A 24,946-nucleotide genomic window follows, 5' to 3' on the forward strand; every position below is an offset into this window, starting at 1 on the left:
GGAGTGAACAAGCTGTATTTGTCTCAATTGACCCCATCAAGATGCCACTGCAATAAGGGTGATTAGGGAATGCTGTAGGAGCTGATTCTGAGAAGACTAGATTTGAATAAAGTGGATTATTAACCCTTCCAAAGGTGTCTTCCTGTCTGACAGATCAAGAGTGACCCTGTTAGAGGCTGGAGATGGAAAACTCCATGACTCCCTTGTGTTACCTGTGAAATAGATAGGAAGATAAGAAAAGCCATGAATTATCAGAAATTATTTTCAGATTGTTTTTTTTTTGTTTTACCTTACATGAAGCAAACCTATCATCTTCTATATCCAAAGATGGTGAGAATGCAAAGGCTTAGTGATGAGATTTTCCTGTGCTGAAATGCCTTCAAGTGAGATTATATTATGAAAAAAATAAATGATTCTGTGATTTGAGAAAAGAGATTTTCAGCATAGTCTAAGTACATGACTGGAATTAGAAGGAGAGATAGGTAGCCTAGGTAGCATTTACTATGTACAAGAGAAGTATAGTAAACCAATTAAGCAGTGTAGTAGCAATCAAAGAAAGAAGGAGGATATATGTTCTATTGAGAGTTGCTGTGAGAAATACAGAGCAGAGATTTTGGTTTCTTTTGGGGGAATATTCAATTACTAAGACCTACCTCAAAACCCATAAATTAACTTTCTGGTGGAAGAACATATGAGATTTTTTTCTTAATGATATTAAAATATTTATATTATAACTACTCAGTAGTCCCAGTTTTAAAAAGTTGCTGCATTGTAGCAACATGATCATTACATTATGCCAAATTAAAAACAAAATCAAATCCATGGCCACAATCTCTTCTTTGAAAGTTCATCTTTCCTGTAAATACCCCTCATAGTACATGATATTTACCTCTTTTGGAATGATCACTCTATGTCACATCTATATGAATGAATCTGAGATATATCATGAGACTTGTCTGCCTCACGATTGTTCCTTATACAACTGGCAACAGGAAATTCTGTGGTAAAAAATTAGATCACAGAATCATTAGGCAGAGGGAATCCTGGATGTGCAGTAGCTGCAATCACTTTTCCAGGATCATCTTTTCACTTTTGTTTTTAAGTAATTTTTGGATCTGTAGAAGTGCTTGGTTTACTTTTTTACCTTGTCTTCTCTCAGCCTCCAAATGTCAAGAGTTGTTTTCATGATCAGAAACTTTGTTTTAAAAAAGATAAGCGCTAACCTTGATTTTATTCTACTGTATTCATTCCTTTTTAGTTTTAAAAAATATAATATGCATATATTACACATACATATAATTATATATGCAAATTCATTTTTTATCTTATTTCCAGAGGAATAAAAAGGAACAAATAAGTGACTTCATGACAGCATTCCTTCTGATTCCTTTCTAAAGAACATATGCAATTTTGGTCATTTTATGACTTCCATTTAAACCACAGCACAGCATTAGGCAGTTACGTGGTACAGTAGATAGAATGCTGGGCTTAGTAGAGTCAGGAAGACAAGTTAAAATCCAGTGTGATCTTTGGCAAGTCCCTTTATCTCTCTTTACCTCACTTTTCTTAAATCTAAAATGATTATTAATGTATCTATCTTTAATCTATCTTTAAAGTATCTATCTCACAGGTTTGTTGTAAGTTAAATGAGATACTAGTAAAGTGCTTAGCATAGTTCTTGGCATATAGTAGGCACTATGTAATTTCTAGCTATTATTATAAATGCTACCTATTCTAATTTTGGTGTAGAGATTAGACCTATTTTTTCACTTGTATTGAGAATTTCTGCATGAATAAATTCCCTCTGTTGATAGAAAATAGTCTTAGTTGCACAGAACCCTGAAAAATCAGGTGACTTGCTAAGGGTTATAATCTGAATATTAGAGATAGGACTTGTACCCAGATCTTCCCCAGGGCTTTTGCATCAGCAAGGACCCCAGCATACACAGGAGAGCCTGCTGTACAAGTTCTTAGATCTGCTTTTCTAAAAGGAAAGCAACTTTTGAAGGGTCAACAATCACGTTAATCAAGCACATGTATCATTCACTTAGTTCAGTGAAAAATGTCAGCACCCTGAACTTCAGAGAAAATGCAAACAGAAATTACAAGCAGAACTTACAAATAGAAAGACCAACAGACAGGGCTTCCAGCTGTCTCTGACCAAGATAAAACATACATTGTCACCAGAGAGAGAAGCACAAACATCTGGGTTTCAAAGCCAGCAGGGCTCCTTAGCGACTGCCCAGAGTCTTGTCTGACGCAGGAACCTTCTTCCAAAAAATAAGCCTCAAAAGTAAAACCTCACCTCACTCTTTTCAGTGCTGGAGGGCATGACCCTCATGACCCTGTGCCTCATTAGAAATTAACAAAAGGTGTCTGGGGACTATTAATGGGCGAGGAAGATCTTTATCTCTTCCCCACCCACCATTAACATTGCAGCTTCTTAAACCTTTTCTACTCTTGACTTCTTCAGTGCTTTTCAAACTGTGGCTTGCAACTCCTTATGGGTTCTCAACCTACAGTTTAAGAAGCAGGCACTGGATCATGCTGCCACTGTCCTTAACTAAGATTTTTTTTTTTTTTTTTTAAGGAAGGAGTGTAGAGAGAAGAGTTTCTCAGATAACCATTTTTTTTTCTTCTGATTATAGGAACATGCTCTCTAATTAGCAGACACTTAACTCACTTGAAAATGTTGGCTTATTACAGTATACACTTTTGGTGATTGATTACCTTAAATAATTATCCAAACTCTTTCCTAAATTGTGATTAAATCTCAAGGAATTGAACACGGTCAGTTTTGAACAAATGAAGGTATTTTATTGGATTCTTGAGGGAACATAGTTTTAAAAACAAGAAAATTCAAAATATTTAATTTCCAACAGTATTTGTGCTCTAGGTTTTTTTTTCCTTTTCTATAATGTATACAATTGTGTATGTATAAACATATTTTTCTTTTCAGCAAATTTTATTCTATAAAATATTTTATAGTGTCAAGAGCAGTGGTAGTATTAGAGTAATGGCCTCATATTTTAGTAATAAAGATTCAATATAAAAAACTAATAATCATGATATAAAAGCTAATTTATTTAAGGGAATTTTAATGGATATCTTAGAATTTCAAGTACATACAAACCAGAATACAATGTCATATATTAGCTAATTTTAATTTAGTGTAAGTATTGTTCTAGGAGGTAGGAAACATAGATTCTAGATCTAACTCCGTTACTACCTTGCTGTGTTCATAGGATCATAGAATTTATTGTCAAAGAAAACATGAAACATCTAGTTAGATTCCTTCATTTTACCAATAAAGAAACTGAGACTGAGAAATAAAGTGACTTGCCTAAGATCACATACATTGTATGTAATATGAGTTAGGATTTAAACCCTTTCTTCATATCCTTTTCCTTACCTGGAAATAAGCAAAAAAAAAAAAAATAGATTAGATAGATTGATAGATAGACAGAGACACACAGAGAGAGAGAGAGACAGAGAAAGAGAAAGGGACAGAGACAGAGAAACAAAATGAATATAGTAGAATAAGCAGAGTTAGATCTATTCTATTTTAAAACAAAGTTTCTGATTATGACAATAAAGCTCATGGCTACATTGTTCCTTACATATTTCTCTCCTGGGTTCTTGAACTATTCAACTAAATGCAAATTTTTTAAAAAAGTTCATCAGTTATTTCATGTTAATTCCCTTAATGTTTTCATAAGAATATATATTTTCAAAAGTTGTGACTACCTGTGTCATTAGCACTGAAAGGCCAGAAGAGAGGGCAAGTCAATGGAGTAAATTCATTTATCATCCCTATTCCAAAACATATTTGCTGGCTTCCCAATAGCAGTCTTTCAAATTCCACCTTTTTTTAAAAAAAATACTGGATTTCATGTTCTTTCATGTTCTTTTTTTGTTTCTTCTCTAACAGTTGAAATCACTTGCATTGCTTAAGAGGAAAGCTCGATATCCTCATCCTTTTCCCCAGTCCTTTAACGAGTAACAACATTTATTAAATGCTTACTACGTTTCAAGCACTGGCTTCTGGGACTTTAGATAAGTAAATACAGATGTGCAAAACACATCTACAATGATTTTGGGGATGGGTGAATGTGGAGGATACTGTCAAGGGAAATGAAGACAAACCTCTTTAAGGAGATGAGAAGTGGAATCTGAAGGAGCCAGAGGTTCCAAGAAGCAGACGGGAGGAGAATATTTCAGGTATAGGGTGGGTATTGGACAGCCTTTGCAAAGACGAAGAAGCAGAAGACAGAATATCCTATATGGCGAGCAGGAAGTGAGCCTCCATTCTTTCTTCTGTGTCTTTATTCCTTTTAATTAGATTATGCAGTATAAAAATAGGTGAAGGGAATGTATGTTGAAATATTCATGCTTCTTTCATATTGAGTTTCTCATCTAGTATAGGAAGGAAGTGCAGTTAGGCTAATGTTTCTAGGTATGCGATAAGGACAAAATGATGTGAATGGGTTGGGCAATGGGTAGAACACTTCCTGAAGCTTCTAAGAAAAGATGGGCTCAGATCTATGATTTATACAAAGGAAAGTATGTGGTTTTTTCATTAATGATAATAACATCTTATATCAGTTTCACCTTTTTTTGCTTTTTGAAGCATGTTTTCCTATGATATCTGGATAATATCTTCATTACCTAGGATACAGTAAGAAATTGTAGAAGCCTTCCTCTTCCATCCCTGATTAGAAGTGTGAAATGACACTAGTTTAAAAAAATATATTATTTACACATTCTTATCACCACCTCATGGACCTTCTTTCAATTTCTGCATCAGCTTTAGTGTAATAAAAAAGGGAAGACTAAGAACAAAGTCCATGCTACGGAAAACTTTTATATATTGTTTTCTATTTTAATCTTTATGAAGACAGGGAAAATGTAGTATTTTGCTTTTCTTTCCTAGTATCTAAAAGAATGTCTTTCACTCTTCAGGTCCTTAATAAATATTTTCTGTCATTTTTGTTCATTAGAATTTATATGCTTTGATATGGCTAATTTACTTCTAAAGTAGGATTCTCAGGAGACAAAGGTCTTGGGTTTCGTCATCACATATCAGTTGACTGTTTTCTCCTCTTTACATATGTAGATATATTTGTACAGACCCCTTCTATTTCTTGGATAAAATATCTTCAGCACATATCTGTTGGTGATGGATCTGGATAATTACTGGGATGGATTAGCTCCTTATTCAACAAGGAGCTTTCCTATTATTATACAGCTATATATATGGCTTTTATTTTGCTTTGTAATCTGCTTTATGTCATTATAGTAAGGATTGATTGTTTATCTTTGGTGCTCCAAATTAAAGTATTTCTCAGTGTAAGCAGCAGTTAACAAATAAGTTTTGGTGGGATGTGATACTCAAAAATGAGTCCAGTTTATAAAACAGGATTTTTAAGGTTGATGCATACTTCACTTTCCTACCTTGCTTTCTGCTCAAATATATGATTGCTAGGATATATATTGGCTTTATTTTTCTTTATTTTGTATGAAATACCACTTTAAGATATGACTGTTTTGTATAATAATATCTTATTGATTAGCCAATACCATATTTATTTGTATCCCTTTTCCATTGATTAAAAAAGTATCCTCATTTAATACATAAATGATTTGTTATTTTATGATGAGAAACCAGGAAACAGAATTTATTTTATTTTGTTTTATTTCACAATTAAATTAACCATGCTGTAACATGCAACCAAAATATATGGTCATTGTTATCATTTTGCCTTCTACAGTAGCCCCTTTAAAAAATTAACCTTATAGTTTCATCAAATTGTGGTCCTGATCTTTTTTTTCTTTAAGTAACATGTAAAGGGACCTTTGGAATATGCCCAATGAGGTGGAAAAGCTGCGACCTTGAGGCTACATGTGGCCCTCTAAGTCCTCAAGTGTGGCCCTTTGACTGAATCCAAAGTTCGGTAAAATTTGGACTCAGTTAAAAGGCCTCACCCAAGGACCTAGAAGGGCACATGTGTCCTTGAGTCTGCAGTTCCTCACCCCTGGTTCTAACATAAATTCCTTAAAGGGACTCTGCTGGGAGTGCCTTCATCTAAGATAGACTCATTTTTCACTCCCTTTCATGTGAGTTGGTATAGCCTTTGATCAACTGTGTAATTGGAACAGTTAGGTGGTGCAGCAGATGGAGCACCAGTGCAGGAGTTGGGAGGACCTGAGTTCAAATCTCACCTCAGACACTTGACACTCACTAGCTGTGTGACCTTGGGCAAGTCACTTAACCCCAGTTGCCTCATTTTGGGTCATCTCCAGTCATCCTGATGAATATCTGGTCGCTGGATTCAGATGGCTCTGGAGGAGAAGTGAGGCTGGTGACCTGAACAATCTTCCCTCACTCCAAAAAACAAAGTCAAATGCAGCTCATGTCATTATTTCTCTGATGGCATGGTCTTCTTCAGAAATGAAGGACGAACACATACATAATTGGAACAGGTGGAATCTTTAAAACTGTAAAGACGAAGATTGTGGCTCTCTTTCTACTTTTTCTAGGTAATGTTCTTTCCTATGAAATAAATAAGAGAGAGCGGAAGGACTTCCCTTCCTTTCTCCCTCTTTTACCTTGGCACCAAGAAGGAAATCTGAGGTATCTGTTCTGTGTTGCTTGTCCCTTTTTTAGAGATAGGTGGGGAATCCCCACAACACTAAGGAATTCATGACCCTGGTGCCAGGGTTCTCAGTGGGATGGTATAGCCAGCTATCCTGGCATGGAAACCCAAAGAAGCCAGTGTACCTGGGACTTAAGCCTGAGGGAGATTTGGACTGAGAACTCACACTGTGCTTTATAGGAGTCGAGCTAAACTTGAATATAAGTTCCTTCACCTCCACAGAGACTGTATTGATAAAAGCACCATTCTGAGTGCATAGTTTGATATGGTTTAATTATATCTTTTGAAGCAAATATTTCATTGTAAAGGCTAATCTGCTTGTTGGTAGTTAAATGGAACTGGGGTGCAGGGGAACTCATTTCTACAATAATAAGGAACCCCTGGTGGAGTCATTTGCAAAAGGCCTAAATACCCTTAACTCTCTTAAGCAATCAGACAACCCTAGAGTAAGGGTGAGATATAACACACCTGGCTTTCAGGCAGTGGGAGCCAGGATGGCTGGAAGTACAAGTAAATACAGGTGTTTGCATGATTACAGTTCATCAGTTTTAAGAAATGAAATGTGTTGAAAAGTCAATATTTGTCAAAATAAAAGTTGTAAAAGTATCTTTAATTTGATGTGAAATTTTCTTCATGTCTTATTTATCAAGTGTTCTTTGGGTTTCTGATGATAGTAAAACTGGCTATGAAGACTAGTAGTGATAGCACATTAAGATAATATTGTTTGTCTTCATGAAGCAGTTTAACAGATAATTGAACATGTAATAGGAGATTTAAATGTTTATAAAATTACATATACAATAAATTCTCCTTATTGAAGAATTCATTGTCATTGTTTAATATTCACAGTGACAATTCTCAATGTCAATTGACATTTTCTTTACCAGAAATGACTTTGCATTTGGTCTTCTCAACTACATGGCTTCTGCATGTGTTTATAAGTGAATGTTATGAAATATCAGATTACATGTATTTTATTCCTTGACAGACTAGTTGGAAGTAGAGACAAAAAATGAATTCTTCCTGATTTTTTAAAAAAATGCATTTTTATATTGATATCAAACTTTAAGTAACTCATTAAGCTTACGTTCTTACTTCTTTCCACGGGCCTTTATATCTGGAAAAAAATAAATTCTTAACCCAAATAAATTTCTAGTTAGTAAAATGAGGGACAGAAATAGAGGGTATCATACCTATGCCTATATTCTACATCAACATGTCTGTATCTGTATATATCAGTGCACATGATATGTGGAACTGTATACTATAGACTTGTGTCTGAGAAATTATGTAAATATGAATATGTATTTTTATGTCCATGCACATGTAGTTATATATGATGAATTATACGCATATACATTCATGTATAAGAAAAAATAAATGAAGATTCTACAAAACGAATATTGGCTGAAAAAACTAGAGGAGAAGGCATATTAGCTCCCTTTAAAGATATTGGAGTGACTAGGTAGTGCCCTAGATACACCACCAGGCCAGGAGTCAGGAAGACCTGAGTTAAAAATATAGTTTCAGACAATTGCTAGCTCTGTGACCCTGGGCAAGTCACTTGACCTCTATTTGTCTCAGTTTACTCATCTATAAAATGGGGATAATAATAGTACCTACTTCTAAGAGCTGTTGTGAGGGTCAAAGGAGATAATAACTGGAAAATAGTTAGCATAGTGCCTTACACATAGTGAGCACTATATAAATGTTAACTCATTATTATTATATAAAGCATTGTCATGTGGAAGAAGATTTAGATTTAAGCTGCTTATTCCTGGGAGACCAAGAATAACAGAGAGTAGTTGAATAGAGGCAAATCTGGACATTATACAAGAGAATACTTGCCATAAATAAGGGTTAGCCCAAAGTGGAATGAGTTGTCTTGAGATAAGGATGATTCTTTTTCACGGATGTCTTTAAGTAAAGGCTTTGACTACCTGTCAGGTAGGACCTATAAGGAATTTTCACATGAATTTGCCATAGATGCCCATTGAAACCCCTTCAAAATTTGCTATTCTATGAGTCTGGAAATAGGGAAGGAAATGATGCATTTAGTAACATGTACTAGTAGATATCAGCTAGTGTTGGGATTTTTCTTGGGGTGAGAAAACATCGTTAAATTGCTTTAGAGTTTATTGACTATATTTTCTTTTCCAAAGTTGCTTTGAACTGATTAATTATACAATCACAGATTTCTTTACATAGAGATTTATATTCATATATATATGTATGCATGTATGTGCATATATATGAGAAAACATATATTAATCACATTTGTGTATGCACACATTGAGAGTTCCAGAATAACTTTTTCTTTTTCTTTTTGTGAGGACATAATACATTTATATCTAAGAGACATTATTGGTGGTTTCTTGTCATATCCCTAGAATATTTCAGTAACTAGCTCTAGCTTTTGAATAAAATCATAGACTTACAAAAGTGCTAGAGCTTCTCTGTTTCAAGAATATCTACTAAAAATTTGATATTGCTCCTATTAGCATCTTCTTAATGTGCTGTCGCACAAGGACACAGAGTTGTGCACATATCCACAGGCAATTAACATACACCACTATTGTATTGTCAGTTTCTGAAATGCTCTTATATATCCATAGTATATATATCCAAAAGCTCTTATATATCCAAAGTTCTAGTAGAAGCTTAGAAAGATAGATTGTCATTCCAATGAACTATGAGAGAGGCATAAAGAGTGTTTTTCAAATAGCAGATTTAGTAAGAAAATATTCTGTGATACAGTTCTTTAGTCAAATTTAATTTTCTCTAAGTTCTGAATATTGTTATATATAAGAACTCTTACACATTAATTAAACTCCATTAGTGCCCTCTAGGGACAGCTAGGTCATACAGTAGATAGAGTGCTGGGCCAACAGTCTAGACAACTTATCTTGCTGAGTTCAAATTTCACTACTGTATGACCCTGGACAAGTCACTTAACCCTGTTTGCTTCAGTTTCCTCATCTGTAAAATGAGCTGGAGAAGGAAATGGCAAATCATTCTAGTATCCGTGACAAGAAAACCCCAAATGAGGTCACCAAAAATAACTGAACAACAAGAAAAAGTACCTTCTAGGAGCCTAGAGAAACAAATAGAAACTTCTCTGTCATTTAAAGCTCTTAATCTGTTCCTTTATATTTTCAAGTTCTTGTGCAATGTTCCCTTCCATATATCATATACTGCCTCTTCCTCACTTATTATACACCATCTTTTCACTCTGTTCCTTTCCACTAACTGCCGTTATGCCTGTAATGCTCGTCTTCTTCATCTTTTTGTCTGGAAATTCCTGGTTTCCTTCAACACTCACCTTAAGTGTCGCCTTCTACATGATCCCTTTCCTGATTCTCTGTCTCCTAACATTTACATTCTCAAAAATAAATTTGTATTCTTTGTGTGTATAAATATAAACATATATGATAAAAAATAGTGTAGAATATATATATATATATATATACATACATATATCATATGTATATATATGTACTGTTTTGTCATTTTGTCCCCAGCACATAGCAAAATATCTGTCATATAGTAGGCACTTAAAAAATGCCTTCCAATTGATTGAATACAAGATTCTTCAACATTGGATCAGGACATTTAAAATATATGGTGAGGGTGTTCCAATATTGGGAATTGTCAAAGTGGACTTTGTAAAACCTCAAAGGAATGAGGGAGTCAAGAAAGTGAGGAAAACCACGTTGGAGGGGATCCCATATAATTCAGAGGGTAAAAATGGACAGAGTAAATGGGAGGAACTAGTAATGTAACTATAAAAATTAAGCTTAGTAAATATAATGGAGAGTAGGAAAGACAGTGGTGAAATGAGAATTGAAATGCTACATTAGAAAACTCAGGATTGGAGCAGTGATGTGGTTGGTTTATTTTCATTTCAAAACTTCAGTGGCAGAGTTTACTATAAGAATCAAAGATCTCAATATAAATTGTGCACTCTTTCATCTCCAAATGAAATTTGAGATGTGGTTTTAATTAGTATGGATGATAACTACCTTCTACCTAAATAATGGATGTTGCTCCATGACAAGCGTGGTGGGGTTTGTGTTTTTGTTTTGTTCTTGGTCTAGCTTGAATAAAAATTCCTTCCTACTTTCCTAAGTTTAATAGAGATTTCTTCCTTTCCTCTATACTTCCTCTCCCAACCCCATCCTGCCCTAATTTTGGTCAAAGAAAAATCCTGTATTATTCTTTTACTAGGTGAAATATGTATCACAAAATAGACTATAGTCACTCCATGGGAGTGATTCTTACATTTTATGAACCCTATTAGCTTATTAGCTAGCAAGAGGCTATAGGTCTCAATTGTTGTTATATATGAGCAATAAATTGGGTTTAATATGTTTGAAACTCTTTGATATCTTTATTTCAATTTTTAATTCCTTAGCTTTCTTTAAAATTTAAAACATTTAGAAAAATAAGAATAATTTATGTAAGCCAATAAGCTGAAAATTTTAAACACTGAAAATCCAGTTATAGCAGGAAATAATATTAGTGAGATGTGACAGATACCAATACAGAACAATTCGTAAGCTGAGAATAGTCAGGAGAATAGGGAACAATGCCTAATTTGTTTGTTTTTTTATTTTTGGGTATTATGTTAGGTTTGTTATTCTCATGTTATGTTAACAAAAAAAATACTATGTGTTCAATTCTATTTGTATCCAAGAATCTCTATTTATAATTCATTTGAAATGTGTTTTTCTTTGTTACTACTGTCTTCTTTACTGAGGAAAACAGTTAGCAAAATGAAGCTTCTTTAATTGGAGGGATTGAGGAGGGAGAGAATTTGTGGATGAGAATATGTTATTCTCCTTAGCTTTTTTGGAAGTTAAAATGATTTCAGTGTTTGCCTTAGAAATACAATTTTGGACTGTAGCAAAGCAAATAAAAAAAGATTATAGCATATCAACTGTTTATCATTATTTAATAAGATAATTATATTTTTTTAAAAAAACCCACCCTGCCATTTTTCCAGATAAAAAGCTGTGGTGGGCAGACCAAAATTTAGCTCAGCTGGGCACCTGCAGCAAAAGAGATGGAAGGAACCCCACTGTCCTCCGGAATAAGACTTCAGGGGTTGTGCATATGAAAGTGTATGATAAAGAAGCTCAGCGAGGTAAGTCACACTCCAGTGTCTTCACACTGCCTTTGGAGCACACCATGACTCTTTCTCTTTTTATGTTATTTCATCAGAAGAACAATTGAGAGAACACATTTCCTCTTAAGATTATTTGCAAGCACAAAAAATGCTGTCATTTTACAGAAGGGATGTCTTTAACATAACGTACATGATTAGCTTTCAAAACATTGGCTAAGAAGCCTTGGGAATCTTAATTAATCCAGTCTTCAAAGGTTCTTTTTATCTTTCTCTTGATTGGGAAAAAATAAAGGAGTATCTGGTAAAACAAAGGACAACATTGTGCTAGTTACTAGATTAAGAAAGCACAGACACCAGGGCCTTTAAAGTAGACAATGTCAAGAGAAGAGTTGTACATCCAAATTGCTATGTTATCTGTCCCTAAATGTTTTTCCAAGTGATTTTCCTGCTTCATTTTCCTTGTCCAAATGATATGCAATGAAATGGAGTGAGAGCAAAGCAGATGGTTTACATAGGTGGGCTTGTCATGGTGCCCAAATAGCTCTTTGATGCCAGTCAATGCTGCCTCACACCTGCTAATTTCTCCTTAGATCTTACAGTAGAATCTCTAACCTCAGTAAAAAATATTCTCCCTAAAATGCACAAACAAAAAGCTCATTTCTCATACCTTCTACTTTTCTTCCTGCTGGAAAAATCCTCTGTGCAGATCCCATTTCTCTCTAGAGAGATGGATAACAGAAAGAAGATTTGGGGAGGGGAGAGGGGAGGAAAATAACTTTACCAAGGTAGGGCTTTGGAGATGGTTTTCAGTCTAGAGAACAGCAGGGGTGAGGAGGGCGATGCTCATAGTTGTTAATGACACTTGGCAGCTGCCAGGCAAGAATCTCTGGAATTGTTTAACAATTAAGCATGAAGCTTATAAGAAGGCAACAAGTGTCTAGGTCAGAATTTCATTTCAACTGACTTAAATTGGGTATGGAATAAATATTTGGTTTGAAAACCTCGTCTCAATGACAGAAAATAACTGATCTGAAGCAGATATTTCATTCAAATGTCATGTTTTTAGAGAAATGTTTTGATCAAAGTTTAATAATAATTCAATAACATTCTTAAGAACTCTTTAAAGTTTACAAGCATTTTCTTCCCATCAACTTTATAAAGTAGGTTGTTCAAGTATTCTTATCCTAGTATCCATTTTACAGATTGGTAGATTGAGATTCAAGGAATTTATAGAACTTATTCAGGATCACACAGAGTCAGAAACAGAACCTATGTATTCTAGTTCAAAACCCCAGTCTTTCCACTCTACCATGGACTCTTAAATTTTCCATTGAGAAAATATCCATAACCATTATACTTCTTTGCCCCAGTTTCTTTATTTTTTTCTTTTATTTCTCTTTTTTCTCCCTCATTTTCTAGGAATGACTATAGGATAGGGCTATACTGATATTCAATCATTTTTCAGTCATGTTTGATTTTCTGTGACCCCATTTGGGATTTTCTTGGCAAAAATGCTGGAGTGGCTTGCTATTTCCTTCTCTAGCTCATTTTATAGCTGAGGAAACCGAGGGGAACAGGATTACATAATTTGGTCACACAACTGGCAAGTATCTGAGTCTCGATTTGAACTAAGGAAGGTGAGTCTTCTAGCATTTCAATGATGTCACATTTTTCATGTTAAAAGTAAGTTTAAATTTCTGGCACTTAAGTAGGTATAGGATACATATAACAGAATCATGACTCCTACATTTGGGGTAGTATGGATTTTATCATAATGTTATGAAATAGTTAAAGTCTTGCAATATGAAAAGATTTCCAGTATAGAATTAACTATTATTATAAGAAAACATACTTTATATTCAGAGATTTAATGAGGATTGGGCATCTGAGATTTTGTATGATCAGTCAGTCAATAAGAATTTATTAAAATCTTGCTATATGCCAGGCTAAGCCAGTAGAATGAAAAGAAAGGTAAATAAGATTTTTGCCCTCAAGAAGCTCACATGTAACGCAAATAACTATACATCTAAGATATGTACAGTGAAAATGGAAGGTAACCACAGAGGAAAAGTATTAGTCGTGTGTGTGCAGGAGAGAGAGGGATCCAAAGAGGAATTGACCAGACCTGTAGCAGAAATTGAGATATAAGTTGAATTTTGAGACATTGACTAGACCTGTAGCAGAAATTGAGATATAAGCTGAATTTTGAAGTAATCTAGGGAAGTTAGGAGGCAAAGGTCAGGAAGAAAGAATATCCTAGGCATGGAGGGCACAAACAGTGAAAAAGTCAGAGTAATGAGATTAGATATGCCAAAGGCAGAAAGAAGGCCCATAGTACTAGTTCATAGATTTTTTAGAGGAGAGAAAAGTGTACAATTGGAAAGGTGAAATGGGAACAAATTTGAAAGGCTTTTAATGGCAGAAGACTTTATTTTTTATCCAGAAGGTAGTAGAGGGCCAGTGAAGTACACAGAATATGAGAATAACATGAACAGACTTGCATTTTGGGAAAATTACTTTGCTGACTGAGTGAAGGATGAATTGTAATAAAGAAAGATTTGAGGCAGGGAGACCAATTAGCAGGTGATTGTAGTCGTCCAGATTGAAATGATGAGAGCCTGCTTCAGGGTAATCACTGTGTGAGTAGATAAAAGGGGACATATAGGAGAGATTACAGTCTGAAGGGCACCTTTACTCCTTTATCAAGTAGCAACACCTCAGTTATTTAGTCATTTCAGTCATGTCTGACTCTTCATGACCCCATTTGGAGTTTTCTAACCAAAGATACTGAAATAATTCACCATTTCCTTCTCACAAGAACTCCAACAACTAACAAGGACTGGCTAAAATAGAAAGCATTCTGCCTAACTCCAGGTGAACTCTTTCCTAGTTTGGCGCCCTGCCCAACTACCTCCCTAGTGATGCATCTCCAAGAAGGCCCTCCGTAGTAATACATCATCCTTGTGTTCCAGAATCTCTGTCTTCCTAGGTTTTGTGTCTCAAAGTTCAAGGGCTCTCTTCTTTCCTCACAAATGAATTTATCTCAAAAAGTTAGCTGAAAACTGTTCATGATCACTCAGGATTGAAATGGAATATGATTGAGGATCCAAACTCAATAATCATTAATCTGTGTCTTTTCCAAAAAATAAACAAACCAAACTAGAAAGATTCATTCAAGCTTTCTAAAGATAAATTTCATAATTATATACTGCTGACACTGTGTGTGTGTATTTAATTATGGGCAATAATACACTTTTGTTCTAGAATGGTAACAGCAGAGAGTACTATACTTTTTTTTTCCTTCTACATGCAATTCTACCAAAATTTTTCATTAAAGGAGGAAAATCCACTTAATCTCTTTTACTTTTGTTACTATGATTTCCATAGCTTTAGATCCCCAAAACTTGATCTCATTGGCCCAAGTGGATATTCTTTGCCCTGGGAGAAATTCCCTGGCTGAGGAAGAGCTCATTGTACTTGATAATCCATGGTACATGTTAACTGAGCTTGCATTATAGTGACAACAATGTAGTCTCCAGAAGAATATACTGATAAAAGCATCTATATTCAAGACAATCTCATTAACAAGATCACTGCAGGTAGCTTAAAAGCTCCATTAGTATGAAATATGTGCAATTTAAGACTATTTAAGGTGTTAACATTACTATCTCCTTGGATTCCAAAGTACAATTAGCCACTTCATTTATCATCTTGACATAGATCTCTGGAGAACTGAGGCATCTTGTTAGTCAAATGTGTATCCTCTGTGCAATATTTGGGGCATAGGATAACCTCAGTATCAATTCAAAACAATAGAGTCACCAAATGAGAGAATGTAACAGATGAAAGGGACACTGGAGAGCTGAATCTAAACTGGTATCTATCATAGTCAAAAATTATTTTCTTGAGTCACTCAATATTTTTTCTATGTTTCAAGATACATTTACTATGTGGAGGTATTGATCTTATTATTGTGCAATATAATTTATAGCATTATTATTTTTTTGTGAATTTCAATAGGCTGTCTGTCATCTGTACACTAAGAAAATAGCAAATAGAAGAATGGATTTTCCCTCCATACTGCACACCATCACCTACCTTTACATATTACCTCTCAGATATGTCAGTTATAAAATTCAATTTTTTTTTCTATAAAGCTCATTCTTGGAAAGCAAAGCATTCAACATCATGCCAAAACTCATAACCATCAAGAATGTTTATACATAATTGCAGATCCTACATTTTGCCAAAGTCTCTGCTTGTAGAGTTGTGTCCCCAGTTTTGTTGTTTTCTCTGTGGCTTATCTTTTCCAAGGCTGCCTGGCACACACTGATTAATACTAATTTCTTCAGCTGCATTTTTTAGTTCTATGACTGATAATCCAAGCATTGGTGCTATAGTACCAGATGGCTTTTATCATCATAAATTTAATTATATTTTAGGTTCCTTTTATTTTTCATAATTAATAGAGGCTCTACCATTTTGTTTTGACTATTCGGATGATGCTCTGAGAGGATTTCAGAGGCAATACACTTTAGTGAACTAAGCAAAAAATTGGAATTCAAGAGAAATGGACAATAATTGGAGCTCCATGCTACTGCAGGGTGATATTACTTAACCTTTTGTCTTTGTGACCCAATGCATAATGTGGCTGGGTTGAGCATAGGCAATAATTAGAAAAATTTTAAAATAATAATATACCTTCTAGGTGTTGAATGAGCTATTCCCTGGGTAGACATTAGACCCTTTGAGGCCAGACAGCTGAACGAGCTATTTGTTCCATTGGTTACCTACAGCATGGCTGCAATTTAGAAAATTTAGGAGAGTTTGGATTTTTTTAAAGTATTTGAAGCATTCTGATCTACTATAGGATAATTACATTGAATGTATACTTTAAAAGTATATATCTCTCAAATTTAAAAAATGCCTAATTAGGACAACAATATCTGCCTTTTCCATAACATCAGAAATACCTAAATATCTAGGCCCTCTTCCCTTCTCTGACTATATTTTTTGCCTTGATGATCTCTAAGCATTCTACCTTTAAATCCCAAGATTCTATGATCTTATATACCCTCATGACCAATTATCTATCGCCAATAAGTTGGCAAATGGATGTTTACCTCTGTCATCTCTCCAGAATTCCAGTCCTAGATTTCCCTCTTCCTGATACATATGCCACCTCCTATTATGCAAATTCCAACTCAATACTTCTCAGCTGTGTGTGCTCCATACAACACACAAACCATTCATTCCTTCTCATCCTGAGGGATTACTTTTTATGACTTCTGATGAATAGTACACAGGGTCAACCCAATATGCTTGAGCCCTCCTATAGATCTCTTAGCATCACAAGCAAACTACTGAGGTATGCAGGCTATCTGATGACTATCCTTCACTCTTCCTAAATTCACTCACCTCCTAATTCAGTCACACATCTCAGTCCTCCTTGCCACTTCTAAATACATTTTTTTTTTTCATTTGGAGCTACGTTAAAACACACTCAGGCCCAAAAGGTACTTCTCCGTTGCTCTTGGGATGACCTGCAACTTCAGTTTGTTGGGATTTTCGCAATTCTTTGAGCCAAGATCATGCAGCATCTGTTCATGGATGACATTTTGCTGATTGTGCCAAAACTTGGAACATTATAAGGTCTCCTAAAGGAAGTATAGTCTGTCAAAAGAATTCACTCTAACTATATACACAGGAAAAAGAGAATGAAAGGGGAATAAATTTTGCTAGACTATGTTATCTCTTTGGATGGATGATACAGAGCTCTTCTATCAATGCGTATAGGTAGGACAGACATTGCAGATGGATACTGAATTAGGGCCAAGGTAAAATAGAAAGAGGAAATAGGCTAGATTAGACCTTGGACAAATCACTTTCCTTCTTTGATTCTGTTTTCTTGTCTTTCAGATAAACAGGTTATTTGTTACTTACAATTTGTTGCAATAACTGTCCATTATACTAGTTTCCCATTAAATGCAATGATCATTCTTAGACCAAGAGAAGAGATGATGAAGTGCCTCTCACCTTTAGAGAGGTGCACTACAGGTGCAGAATGGTGAATAATTTACATGTAAGATTAAATAGGTCTTTTTTTTGCTTTTGTATAGCTTTTTTGGTCAGTTTTTGTTTGTTTGTTTGTTTTGTTGTTCAGTGGTAGGAATATGTAAGGAAATGATTGTGGTGAGAAAAAAACAACAAAAATTCCAAAAGTTAATTTTTCATAAGAAGATAAGATTTAATGACTAAGATGTTTTCCAATTCTAAAATCTATGAACCTCTCAGCATTATCCAATCTCTTCCAAATAAATCCTCCACAACCTGCAACAATTATGTCTTTCCTCTACTTAAAAAATAATAATTTCACTTGTTTCTATTTCCTACGAATTAAACTAATACTTTCTGGTTTTGGAATTCATGGTTTTCAACAATTTGCTTCGAAGTGCTACCTCTCTAGCTTTCTCTCAGGTTATTTCCATTCACACCCATTCAAGCATACTTTACCACTTGACATCCCTTGTTCTATTCCTGTCCTATCCCTTATACACAGTTTTATTGAAGTAATTTTTTGTGCATGGAATGTACTCCTCATCCTATCCTCCTCCTAGTAATACTTTCCTTTCCTTTAGGTTCTTAACTCAGATGTTATCTTGTCAACAAAACCTTCATTAAACCACCTTACTCCCATTCTCCCCCTCTCTCTCAGGTCTTTCTTTAGATATTTCCTTTACCATTTATCTTCCTCTGCAGGCTGGTTATTTGCTCACTTGCTCTTCCTGTCATTAGCTTGTAAGCTACTTGAGACTTGGGTCTATACTGTTGTATTTTTGTTTCTTAATGGCATAGTGCAGTGCTTTGCACAAAGTTAATACTTAATATGTATTTACCAAAATGAATCAAACCCAGGATAACTATATGAACAATAATTGTAAATGTAAGAATTATGACAAAAACAGAAATAGTAACAATTGCTAGCATTTATATAGGGTCTACTATGTGTCAGGTACTGTGCTAAATGCTTTATGTATAAATATGAATTGTATTTTTAGAGAGGAAATAAATTTGTCAAGAACTTAGACAAAAAAAAAAATCTAGTTGAACCTTCTTTAGCCATAGCAAGTCATTTTGCATCAAAGAACTAGAGCAGGATAAGAAAAAATACCCAAGAATATCCATTTGTGTGTCGAATTGGGAAGCTCTTCAACCACTGCCCCAAAGAATACTACCACTGAGCCAAGCTTTGAATGCTAGACTTTTAAAAACTCTGATGGTGGTTTATGTCCTTTGGTGCTCAGTCTCACTCAAGTAGTTCTCTGCTCTTTGTGTCTCTTTGTGCTTATCGGGAAGTAGACTCCCTGCCACTCATGCCCTAAAGGAACTAATTCTATGTCTGACTCATTCACTATTGAGTATAGTTCTACTTTTTTTGTGTATCTTAACACGTGACTAGACTTGTTACCCCTAGCTCACTCTTCATTTATTTAGCCTGCACTTATGGGCAGCAGATGTACCAAAACTGTCCTGCTTTTCATGCTGCCAACAATCACATAGTAAAATATCTCTGTTTTGACTCAAGGTAATTGAAGGGAAAAAAGAAAACTTTGCAAAGAAGTAGATATAAAAAAAAAGACTATATATCAAAGAATGGTAAAGTAAATACAAGGTATAATTAAATAATTATTTTGATACTTGGAACATCGTAAATTCCTCTGTGTGGGTCTTGCTCTAGACTTTATTCAGTTGTGGGCTATCAGCATACAGATATGTCTAATCTGATTTCTATTTAATTATATTATTTCTCTTCTTAATGCATTCATTAATCTTTAACTGAATGACAACTGAATTTAGTAGGCCCTTGTTTCAAATCTCTGATATACCACTTAATATCTGTCACCTTGAAAAAATTCCTTTATCCTCCCCACGCCTCAGTTTCCTCAATTGTAAAATGAGAGGATTGGAATAGATGACCTCTCAGATACTTGTGGCTCTAAATCAGTGATTTTGTGATGTAAAAAATGTGTGATTCTTCCAGAGTGATGATAATAAAATTATTTTGTTGGTACATAGAGACCACACATTAATTTCCTGATCTTAACTAATTTTCTGCTAGCATTCGTCCCTAATTTTCTCATATATCATCAGTCTTCCAGCCAGTTTTGCTTTAGTTTGTATAAGAACATTGTTTATTTGTGTTGAATTTTATTTTAGTACCTTCATTTAAGTCAACTGTTTCTTTATCCTTTGCATCCTCCTTTAGTCGCTTAGCAACCTTTGTTAAATACTTACTATGTGGCAGACATAGTGCTAGGCAATTGTGAAAGATACTTGATATTGTTTTCATGTAATTTTGTTACAATGTCACATTTTATATTCAGAGTTTAATGTGCTGTATGGTATAAAATGTTGGTTTAAACCTGATTTCTGGTATGACTTATTCTTGGTGAGGCAACATTGACTGTTTAGAATTACTCTTTCTATTTAGAGATCTTTATTAATCATTTTTGTTTTAACAAATTCAGTGGTTTTGCCAGTCACTGAAGTTGTAGTGAACCTAAATCTTTGTGATTAATCTTTATTTTTTCTGTTTTTCTTTCTTAAAATCAAGAAATTTTGCAGTCTCCACTGATAAGTACTTATCAAAATTCAGTGTCCCTATGACATCCTCCAGTTCTTCTAATGCCTCGGGATAGAATTTGGCATCCCAAAACTTGAACTTGACTACCAGCATCTTAGTATGTTTTTTTTCGCCATCTCCAATCATCTTGGATTTCAACTCTGTCTGCTACTTTTTGCTGCTTCTTTCCAGCATATCATTCTTTTTTGCTGGATAAAATAGAAGGCTCCTAAGAGTTAAGTGACTTTGTGTTCTTGCTGCCATGTGTTATCATCTCTAGCACTCGCCCTATCCCTTCTCTAGTTCTCATTTTTTCCCCAATTTTGCTCTGAAATCTTTTATATGATTTTCAGCATTCCTTGCCATCTTCATCTCATTCTGACTTTTAGCACTCCTGACAATGTCCTTATAGAATAATACTTTGGTTCTGTATTCTTCCTTTATTAATTGAGCTTGAGTACATCTTCTGTACATGTCCTTTGTAAAATTTAGATTGGTTTGTGTGTGTGTGTATATGTACATATATACATATATACATACATACATACATATATACATACATACATACATATATATATATATATATATATATATATATATATGAAACTTCTAAACCATCATAAGAATTAACTGTCTTTCTTTCTTAAAAATTTCCCATTTCTCTTTGGTCAACATTTCTTTTTTCTAAATCTTTTAAAATCTGCTCCCCCACTTCTAGGGAGTATGTATGGTTTCCCACTTTTCTATTACAAATTCTAAGGCGTATTACTCATTTCTTTCCAAGATTCCCATAATTTTTACTTCCCTAATCAATTCCTCCTTGTTGGACAATATCAATATCAAAATAGAATTTCTCCCAGTTGTTTCTTCTGCTAATTGAAAAAAAAAAGTATTATCAAAGTAAATTAAAATGTTATAAACTTCTTTGCCTTTGGCAGAGAGACAGAGAGACAGAAAGACAGAGAGAGACAGAGAAATACATTACATGTTTAGATAAATGGTCTTTTATTACTATCACATCATATTTTCATGTCAGGATTCAATGAGTGAATGAAAAAGTATTTATGGATTCTGTTTCTTTGACTCCTTACCTCTGTTATTTTTCTGCTTCTATGGATCTTTACCTAAATGTCCTCTATTATGTTTCTTACCTATGGTTCCCAAATTCCCTAATGTAAGAGTATTTTCTTAGATGATGCTACCCCTCCCCCCTTTACCTGTCTTCTTTCTTTTGGATAGGGAATATAATTCCTGTGTTATACTTCAGAAACAAATCTCCTTCCACCAAAGCTCATTGATATATATATGTCATCAAATTTGCCTCCTTGCTTTGCGATCTTGATTTCTCATTGTTTCTTATTCAAACTTTCTGTGTTTGTGCATTATCACGAGGATTCTGATTTAATTGCTAGTCTTTTATGTTTATATTCTCCCCTAAATTTCTGAGCATTTTTACTGCTGTTGTGCTTTCTGTATTTTAGGTATTATATAGGATATTTATATATGTATTTATGCATGTATGTTTGTGTATGTACAAATGCATGTGTCTAGTAGGAAATTTTCTGCTTTCACTAGATTTGCAAGACTTTGGGAAAATCCCTTTTTACAAGTCTTGTTTAATACAGGAATATTCTGGGATCAGCTTGAATTAGTTTGTGAGAACCAATTGTTAAATTTTCAGTGTGGCATTTATACCTTGGAAATCTGCAAATACTGTAAATCATGACTTGTTTTATTGTTTGCTAATTGTTGAGACTTAAGAAAATGATAGAGAAAATGTTAATAGAATGTGTACTTGTGTGTGTAAGTGTGTTCTTGCTCAATTTCCCTCTCACTTGTCATATCTTACCTATACGACCTAAATACAATTTATTTGTCAACTTTATATTTTTTTCCTAAAACCATGCTGCTGACTCCTTTAAGCTACCTCATTTCCCTAAATGAAAGTCTTTGCTTGGAGTCAAACCAACTACTATTATGAATAGATTTTTATAATAGACAGTAGGCACGTCTATATTAACAAAGAGCAGGAGTTTGTGTCCTGATTTCCTTTGGTGCTCTGGTGAAATCTGAAGTCTGTAGACTTCTGCTCAGAATAGTGTTTTTAATGCCTAAGATAAAAATACATAGTACTACAAAGGAGTCTTACTATATTGAAATATCATTATCAAAATATTTTAAAAAAAAAATAAACAACAAACAAATCCAAGGACCCAGGTTAAGAACAATTGACATGGAGGCTACCTGATATAATGAATAGAAAATTGAGTTCATAATCAGGAAGACATGAATTCAAGTTCCATCTCCAACTGATACTGTCTGTGTGACCTTTGAAAAATCCCCAAATGACTCAGTCAATTCCCTAAGACTCTAAGTTGTATACAGTTTTGATGTGTGGCAGTTATTTTGATCATTGAGTTTTCTCAAACCAATGAAGTCACCCATGCAGATGAAAAAAGACCCCCCCCTCCAAATACTATATTCTTTTTTTGAATGAAATTCGAAGGATACACATAATAAATATACAGTTCTTCTGTGTTTAAAAGCACAGTTGAAAAGCCCAGCTGTCAACATTACTTCTAAGGACTCACTAGAAATGCTAGGTTCCTTTATTCAAATGTGAAACTTTTCCCTAGGAGTAGAGAAGCAAAGGAATCAAGTGGTCTTAGCTTATGAGATCAATGTAGTGACTTTTAAAACCGAAGGGCAGTCTGAACACTTAAAATATGGTCCCACATGTTCTGAAATTTAGCACTGAATCTTCTGTGTCAGGCACAGGAAATAAGGAGAAGTAGGTAGATCTTCTGATGTAGAGTCCCAGAAGTTGAGAGTACCTCACACTTCCAAAATGACAGAGCTTTTGACAGATTCGATTGAACAATTAAATCCCATCAGACTATCTTGAGTTCAGGAGATAAGAAATAATGAGCTGCATTGGTATTTTGCATTTTCCGTAGAGCTATATTGATATATAGCTTTTCATCATGCTTTGTAATTCTCACTGGATTTACTGCGCTTTGTATCATCGCCTGAACATGCTGCAAATGGCATTCCATGTCCTAGCATAATAAAAATGCTATAAAAATTGGATAGTTAATGAACTTGCTGGGTGAGATTGTAAATTATTTAAATTCATATCATCAGTTTTAATTAGCCATTTGGGCCTGGTAAATTCTATAGGACATCTCCCTGGAATACCTACCTGTGATTACCTGACTGATGTTTGTCATTGGTGCTATGCTGTAATAAAGAAAATTATTATGCCAGTTAAATAGATGACTCTTAAGGGTATGTTTTAATACAGTTATAGGGAATTGTGTTTCTAGGCATGGTGACATTTTTCATTGCTTTTCTAAAAATAGATAAATTAATAAAAAACATTTTATTTTAATAGCACAGTGTTTAGATTTGATTAAGCCATATTGTTCAATAGCTGTTTATGTGACACACTTGGACAATTTGTCTATAAAGAAACGATGAGAGTATTGAAAAAACATTTATACGTCAAAAAAAAAATTCTGATTTCTATCCATTTAAATCACAATAGTAAACTAACATAATGTCCCTGAAAAGTTATCTTTGTATTTAAACATTTTGGTTCTTCTGTATTCTGTACATTTGCATATGTAGACAGACTTGTAACATTATCTACAAATTAAAATCATTCAAGAAATTGAAGTGCAGTGCTATTAGGAGCTGGCAGGTATCAAAGAAGCAGCTTCACTATGCAATTCATGATAATATGGAATTTGATCAACTTCTCAGAGTAGATCAAACTGGTTTTTTTGCCTTTTTGTTTCTTTTTAGGTAGCAATTCTTGCCAGCTAAATAATGGTGGCTGTTCTCAGCTTTGTTTACCAACATCTGAAACTACAAGGACTTGTATGTGTACAGTGGGATATAATCTCCGGAAGAATCGGATGTCATGCCAAGGTATGAATTACCTAAAGTTTTGCCTGTATGTTACTTTGCTTAGTTACCATTATAAATATTGTGAATAAAACTGTCAATTAAATAAGCGAAGAAGTCAGAAAGAAAAAGCCAGAGATGCTATGAATGTTAATAGGAATGGTTTGATTAAAAAAAAAAAGTAGATTGAGAAGCAGAGGCCCTGCTCAGCTACTTATAATCTATCTGACCTCCAGCAAGTAACTTTACCTCTCTAGGCCTCAATTTTCTCATTGGTAAAGATGAGGGAGTTGGACTAGAGAATATCTAAAATTTCTTTTAGTTTTAAATCTGTAATCCTGTGATTCTTCCAGAGTCTTAACACTGTGGGATTTCATCTCTTAATTTGAGGCCTTACCTGAAGATGCGAATTCTTTAGTTGTATTGTAATATGTGTGTGTATACATACACACATGTATTCATGTACACATTATATATATATATATATATATATATATATATATATGCATATTTATATTACACACACCTACACACATCTATACAATTTCAGTTTGGCATTTGTATAGTTCTTTAAGGTTGTAAAATAATTTATAAATTTTTTGTACAGACATTATTTTATCCTCACAATAA

At 34.3% G+C, this 24,946-nt stretch overlaps 1 protein-coding gene across 3 annotated transcripts in view; it reads left to right on the top strand.

The window, feature by feature from the left end:
• The window catches only part of LRP1B (LDL receptor related protein 1B), a 2,222,640-nt gene that overhangs the window by 1,538,914 nt on the left and 658,780 nt on the right, over positions 1-24,946 (top strand). For all 3 annotated transcript variants that reach the window (XM_072613193.1, XM_072613191.1, XM_072613192.1), the window contains 2 exons: positions 11,662-11,802; positions 24,215-24,340. In XM_072613193.1, coding sequence (XP_072469294.1) covers positions 11,662-11,802; positions 24,215-24,340 — 267 coding nt within the window. The remainder of the gene's footprint in view (positions 1-11,661; positions 11,803-24,214; positions 24,341-24,946) is intronic.

Source organism: Notamacropus eugenii, chromosome 5 (genome assembly GCF_028372415.1).
Source record: "Notamacropus eugenii isolate mMacEug1 chromosome 5, mMacEug1.pri_v2, whole genome shotgun sequence".
Lineage (NCBI taxonomy): Eukaryota > Metazoa > Chordata > Mammalia > Diprotodontia > Macropodidae > Notamacropus > Notamacropus eugenii.